General features: G+C 41.0%; 1 protein-coding gene across 1 annotated transcript; it reads left to right on the top strand.

Annotated features, from left to right (window-relative positions):
- Nucleotides 1-531: 531 nt before the first annotated feature.
- LOC134221952 (uncharacterized) lies at nt 532-1,290 on the top strand. Its single transcript, XM_062701117.1, has one exon. It carries the CDS (start codon nt 532-534, stop codon nt 1,288-1,290), a length of 759 nt encoding a protein of 252 aa, XP_062557101.1.
- The last annotated feature ends 6,210 nt before the right edge of the window (nt 1,291-7,500 follow it).

Below are 7,500 nucleotides of genomic sequence, written 5' to 3'. Positions count from 1 at the left end.
AATACAATTTTACTCAGTCACTGAGTAGGTGAAAGTTAGCGTGTACTTGCACTGGCGGCGAAGTTGGATCTGGTGGTGCATCAAATGGACGCAGCAACTGCCTTCCTGCAGGGCGATTTGGACGATGAAGAGATTTTCATGGAACAACCGGAAGCGTTCCGTTATGATCGAGCACCGACGAAGGTTTGCAGGCTACAGAAGGCGCTGTACGGTCTGAAACAGGCCAGCAGAATATGGAACCGGAAGCTGAACACGAAGCTCAAGCAAATGGGTTTCAAGCAATCGAAGCATGACACGTGCGTCTACTATCGGGTGGTGGCAGGAAATGTCGTCATCATTGCCATATACGTGGACGATTTCCTGATTCTCTCGAACGATCAGCGGTTGGTAGACCAGATCAAGCAGCAACTATGTGCGGAATGATGAAGGATCTGGGACCGGTCAAGCAGGTGCTGGGATTGCGTGTGACCAGATCGGAAGGCGTTGTGGCAATCGACCAGGAACAGTACATCGACAAGTTGTTGGCTTAATATGGTCGACTGCAATGCTGCACAAACTCCCCTCGACGTGAATCAGCGGCTCACCAAGGAAATGTGCCCTGTAACTGAAGAAGAGAAGGAGAATATGAAGAACATTCCGTACAGAGAACTTGTAGGAGGATTGCAGTTCGTTGCGCAGTGTACCAGGCCGGACGTCAGCCATGCGGTAAGTCTGGTCAGCAGCTTTTGCAGCAACCCTAGATCGGTGCATTGGACAGCGGCGAAGAGGATACTTCGGTACTTGAGAGGTACGAAGCACGAAAAGCTTACGTACACACGGACCGGAGAGACGAGTTTCCATGGCTACATCGATGCAGATTGGGGCAACGATCCCGATACACGACGATCCGGGTATGCGTTCCTGGAGAGTGGTGGCGTTGTCAGCTGGAATTCGAAGAGGCAATCTACCGTTGCACTTTCGACAACCGAAGCGGAGTACATGGCTCTGTCAACGGCGACTCAAGAGGCCATGTGGTGGAGAAGCTTCTTGCGTGAGCTTCACGGGACGAACGGTGCTTTGGTGATCCATTGCGATAACAAGAGTGCTATCAACCTGGCAGAACGTGAAGTTGGCTACGCGGCACGTAGCAAGCATATCGACATAAGACATCACTACGTACGGGAGCAAGTCGAAGGCAAAACCATCAAGTTGGTCTTCGTAGCATCTGAACTTCAAGCGGCGGACATTCTAACAAAATCGTTATCTGGTCCGAAGCACACCGAAGACAGGAAGAAGCTAGGTGTTATATAACTTTACGCTTAAGGGGGGATGTTAGCGAAGTAAGCGTTGCGTTTTTAAAAAGGTAATAAACTATTCTACTGTAAGCTCCTTCCCTAATCAGTCGAGTTTTTTCTCTGCTATCAGAATCAGTGCTGAATATCATAAAACACGTATGATGAAATATCACTTACGTGAATGGACGTTCGTATTGACGCATTAATCAAGAAGTTTTTACTCGTTTCTAATCTCAATCCTTCCCTCCAGTCTGGGTTTCCAGTAGCCTTTGCAGCAAAGCGTAGGATTTCCAATCCGGTGGGGCGAGTTCGATTCTCGGTCCGGTTTGGGATGTTTTCGGGTTGGAAACATTCTCGACACCTTGGGTATAGTTTATCCATTGTACTTGCCACTCAAGATACATACTCATGCAATGGCGGGCATAGAAGAGCTTTCAATTAATATCTGAGGAAATGCTAACAGAATACTAAGTTGATAAACAGGCCAAGTTCCAGTTGAAGATGAAGAAGAATCCCGATCCTTCAGCACCCATGAGTCGCCGCTATTTACCATGGCATGATATTGCTATAGATATCTTAGACCCACTATCTGGAGGTCAATTCTTCCTGGTAATCTATGACTACTATATAGAAGATATGGCAAAGCACATGAGATGACCAGCATCAAGACGGAATGCAAGATTTCGGAGATCAGGACAATCTTCTGTTCTGTTCTGTATTAATGCCAAACTAACTTATTTAGCATATACTCGGGTGGATTATGTTGACACTACCTACGGGTTAGCGACTCTGAAGGAAAGAGGAAAACAATATACAGTTATCGTTCGAAAATTGGGACACGACTTCACCCAGGTTAGGGAATACCGTTTACTTTCTACATTTAGCAAAGAAAAATTTTGCGCGGCAAATGAAACAAGTAAAAATGAGACATAAACGTGGTTTTGTTCGGTATGGCCCCGCGAATCCCAATGTGGAGGGGATGTTACCATTAAATCGTTAGTTAACGGGAACGAGTACAGTGGACAGTGGATATACATTATTTAGTACGTTGACCCAAGTGCGATCCAACAATCTATTAGCTTGATTAATTGCCTCGAACACCTACCCGCCTCGGTTCTATCCCCACCACTCAAACAGTTACATTGGAAGCAAATTGTTTTTAATTGAGTCTCCAGTCTCCACCTAACGAGGTTCAATCGCATTGGAGCATTATCTTCGCACAAATGCAATTGAACGATGACAATAATTGAATAGCAGCCACAGCTGATGAAAAGCGTAAGCGTTTGGACAGATTTGCTAGAGACTGATTGCACAACCGCGGAAGCTCGCGGTTTGTAACTGCTTTCTATCTGGTTCGAGGCACCCAATGTTGCTGAAGCTCTAAGCATTCGAAGACACCATAGTTGCCACAATAACCATCCCAGCCCTTACCTTGTATTTTAATGACACAAATCTCGAAAAAAAAAGATGATCAACTGCGAGTGTGATGTAGTTTTGAAATTTAATGCTAAAGCGATTATTTTTAATTTAGCGCAAATAAGTAATGGTTATTACTATGAATAGAAAATGTTATGAAATTCTTTACAACAAAACACGCAAAATTCGTTTTTTATTATCTCTTCCAAACGATATGCCAAACCTTTTTTTCAGAAACTTCCGGATTCCGTAAACCAAGTTGATTTGTTGTTTATAACGTTGAACAAATTCGATGGATAACACCGAACTGTCGGTCTGTTCCAGAATTCACATTCAGGCAGTTCGCCAACTTTGAATCTGTGTTCGACATCCCATCATCCAATAAATTACCCGAATCCAAATCACTACACATTATTCCAAATCGTTGCCATCATCGCGAGCTCAACGCTGGCAAACATTCGTTTTTTTTGTCGTGGCTGCATACCTACCTCTATTACGAAAGACTCGGAAGAGGATACAATGGAACACTGAGTATAAAATTGAGGCAATATTTCAACCCGGTAGGTTTTTTTCTGCTACTGGCGAGAAACAAGGTTTCGCGAAAGGCTGTGTAATAAATTTTGAACTTCTCAACGGTTTGATGTGGTTTGAATATATCTGGTTTGAACAGATTGCAACCAAACTTTCCAATTCTTACGATAAAACTTCTATAAAATGTCTATGCCAAAATTTGCAATAACAATCTGTTTGATAAGGAAGATGCCATTATTTTCAGGTGAATTAATGTTCGATTCTCATTTGTATCTCGCAACCCCTTTCCCTGCGTATCTTTCGGTTGATTTGCCCTCTATAATGCTTGTAATCAAACGATGGAGACACAATGCAATAACCATCATGAGAATAGCCCTCCTTCTTCGAGCATTGCGAGATTGGAGGATGGCACATGGGAAAAAAATTCACAGCTTCAACTTGATGTATGACCTGAGTCGCGTGGCCATATCCGGAGGTTCTACCACTTCACAGTGTTCTAAACTGTCTATTTTGCGATCAAATTTGCATGAGCTCTGTACGTTTGATTTTACACAACTGGGTTTTTTTTGTGGGGATTTTACTGACAGTTTGTGAGAGCCCTTTATATTGAAAAAAAAAATATATATATAAGATAATGCTAAAAACCATCATGCCAAATGATGCTTTGATGAAACCCAACTACCAGAAGTACTACCTAAAATGCATGAGAAAGGCATTATCACTTTATTTATTTATTTTGAGACTAAGGGGGCCCATACACGCTCGGACATGTTGTTGTACAATAGACCTGTTCATAATTTTCAAAAGTATTACAGATTCAAAGTGCCACCTTTCTATTTCAATGAGTATCTTAAATGGAGTCTTCTGACCAACTTTCAGCCAAATCCATGGAGATTTAGAGGTGCATCAAACGAGATTTGTAATTTTTCAGACTTTTTTGTAAAAATATCGTCTGAATACATCAATTTAACTCCACATAATAAAAGGATTAGTCGTTGATAGCTTCTTTAGACTATTATCTACCACTTTGTCATTGATACTAGGATGTTTAGAGGGCTTGACTTTTAATTAGATTTAGCTGAAAAAAAATGCCTTAAAACCAGATAAATAATTTTAGGTGCTTCTGGGGGTAGTATACATTTTTAATAGTGCCCAATTCAATTTTTCCTTTCATTTCATTCGAGTGTTGCAGAAGTTTCGTCCGTACATCACTTTATTCTGAAAAATAATCTTCGGTTTGTGATAATGCAGTTTTCATGAAATACTCAACATTCGAATAGGGAAGTCAAGCAAGACCATGCTAAAACAAAGTCGACTATGGTTTATGAGCAATGTCATCCAGAATGCTCAACCTACTGGTATTGATCTAGAGGGTGTCAGGCTATGTGGTAGTGTCAGGGCCTGCAGATCAAGAGGTCCACGGTTCGAGGCGCCTAGCAGTTAAAGATATTTTATTTATCAAGCCAGATGGCTAATTCCATGTTGTCGATAATCTGTCGCGGTCGGAAACTTCCTTTAAATTGAACGTGATAAAAAAATCTTATAAAGTTTAAAAAACATCTTGATTTATTGGTTATCCTCTCCTTAGTTATTGTACCACACTCATGTCACAAACAAAACCGGGTCGATCCCTCCCATTAACAAACTTGGCTGACTGCAATGATACATATGAACTTATTATAATCTCAATCTCATTTAAGGTTGTTTGAAATTAGTCAATGGCATGAGTGATGCAATAACTAGGATAAGGGTATAGTATCACATTCAAATGTAGTTAGGGAGCATCCACAAATTACGTGACGCTTAGAGATAGAGGGGGGTTGAGTGAAGTGTGACGATGCATACAAAATTTTCAGATGTTTCATACAAAAAGTGTGACATAGGGGGGAGGGGGGTTGAAAATGCCCAATTTTTGCGTTACGTAATTAATGGATCTTCCCTTAACAACCCCGAAAGGTCATTGAAAACATGGTATTTTTCATAAGACTTGACAAGAAAAAAATCTTTATCTACTCGGCGCCTCGAACCGTGGATCTCTTGATCTGCAGGCTCTGACACTACCACATAGCCCACTCTAGATCCATACCAGTGGGTCGAGCAAACTGGATGACATTGCTCATAAATCATGGTCAACTTTGTTTTAGCATGGGGGGAATGGTCTTGCTTGACTACCCTATTCAAATGTTGAGTATTTCATGAAAACAGCATTATTACATGCCGAAGCTTATTTTTCAGAATAAAGTGATGTATGAACGAAACTTCCGCAACACTCGAAGGAAATGATCGGAAAAATTGAATTGGGCACATGTTGAAAATTTATACTACCCCCAGAAGCACCTAAATTTATTTTTATGGTTGTAAGGCATTTTTTCAGCTAAATCTACTAAAAGTCATAGCCCTCTAAACATCCTAGTATCAATGACAAAGTTGTATATAAGAGTCTAAAGAAGCTATCAACGACTAATCCTTTTATTATGTGGAGTTAAATTGATGCATACAGATGATATTTTTACGAAAAAGTCTGAAAAATCACAAATTTCGTTTGATGCACCTCTAAATCTCCATGGATTTGGCTGAAAATTGGTCAGGAGACTCCATTTGAGATACTCATTGAAATAGAGGGGTGGCACTTTGAATCTGGAATACTTTTGAAAATGGTGAACAGATCTATGTACAACTTTGACTCCTTCCCCAGGAAATTTGGTTCGGTCGGAGTAAAGTCGGACCGTCTGTGGGCAAGTTGTACGACTGTTGAGCAGTACAACATACCAATAGACGGTCCGACTTTACTTCGTTTACAGTGTATAAAAGTCGGTCCATGGCTACACGTCGCCATCCATGGAGAGTCCGCAAATCGTCTTCCACTTGATCGATCCACCTTGCTCGTTGCGCACCTCGCTTTCTTGTGCCGGTCGGATCGTTTTATCACCGAAGTAATGTCCGACTTTCTAGCTACGTACCCGCCCGAGTAATCCACATGTTGAACAAAAGATTCTGTGACCATATGCAACCAAATTCAGTCACATTGTTGTAGTTGCTGCAACCAAATCAGTCTGGATTGTGCTGCTACGGCGGCCCACCGCAGTCGTCCAATTTTTTCTGTATGAACGATGGATGGTCCTCCCAACAGCTGATGCAACTCGTGGTTCATCGCCTCAGCTACGTACCCTCTGCCATCTGCACACAAGTGTGCGCTGGATCTCCACGAGCACCGATTAGGTCTCGTGTCCGTAGAGAACAACCGGTCTAATGAGCGTTTTTTAGATAGTTAGTTTGGACGGCGAAAAACTCTATTCGATCGTCTTGCGAATCCAAAGTACGTATGATTTCCTGCCACGATGTGTCTCCGAATTTCTCTGCTGGTATCGTTATCGGAGGTCACCAGTGAGCTAAAATACATGAATTCTTCTAAAGACTTAAATTTTTTTACAGTATACGGTAATTTTTTACCGAACTTTCAACAGCTGAACGTACGGTAATCTGTTCGGTAATCAAAAACATTACCGAACGTTCGGTACTTGAACATTTTGATAAACTGTCAAAAAATACCGTACAGTTCGGTAACAAAACTTTTTATGATCTGTCAAATACTACCGTTCCGTTCGGTACTTTCTGTAACGCAGCTACCGTACCAATTCGGTAATTTTTGTTTTAAAAGTTTAATTCATTATTTTCGAACTTTACTAAAAAAAAACAATACTAAAATTGCAGAATATTTATTATTATTTATGTCCAGAAGTATGAATCAAAATTCACCGTATATCACACGACAAGTACTTAAACTAATGACTAGCTTTGTTGCTTCCAAATTACCCTTCTTTAATTAATTTAAAATTTTCTTGCTGTATATTCGAAGATTCCGAATTTTGAATGGATTTATGCGAATACGGACACAATACAGCATGATGTTTGTGTACTATGCATTTTAGGGAATCAAAATGTGCATACCACCCATTGCAAGTGCCTCATGTGCAATCGAAAAATGTGTTCCACACAGAAAATTGTTGGTTTCCAAGGTTGTGGCTGATATGACGGTGGGACCCAGAATCATATCTAGAAACATGTTCCTGACAGAAAAACCGGAGAAACCTGAAAACAATTTTGATTGTGAAATAGTTAAATGCCAGCTTAGGCCCGATTAGACGAGCATCCTGCTTCTGTAGCAGCTGCTATATTTCATGTTCATGTTTACCGAAGTATTTCGTAATTTTTTTAACCGAACAGCAAAATCGAATCTAAGTGTGTACCACCTCGATTTCGTCGCCACCGATACAAATTC

The sequence above is a fragment of the Armigeres subalbatus genome, chromosome 3 (genome assembly GCF_024139115.2).
Source record: "Armigeres subalbatus isolate Guangzhou_Male chromosome 3, GZ_Asu_2, whole genome shotgun sequence".
NCBI lineage: Eukaryota > Metazoa > Arthropoda > Insecta > Diptera > Culicidae > Armigeres > Armigeres subalbatus.
Note: the sequence above shows the minus strand (reverse complement) of the source record. Positions and strands in the feature narration are given on the sequence as shown.

Excerpts from the sequence above, each read along its gene's own strand:
- LOC134221952 (XM_062701117.1), top strand. The coding sequence starts at position 532 with ATGGTCGACTGCAATGCTGCACAAACTCCCCTCGACGTGAATCAGCGG.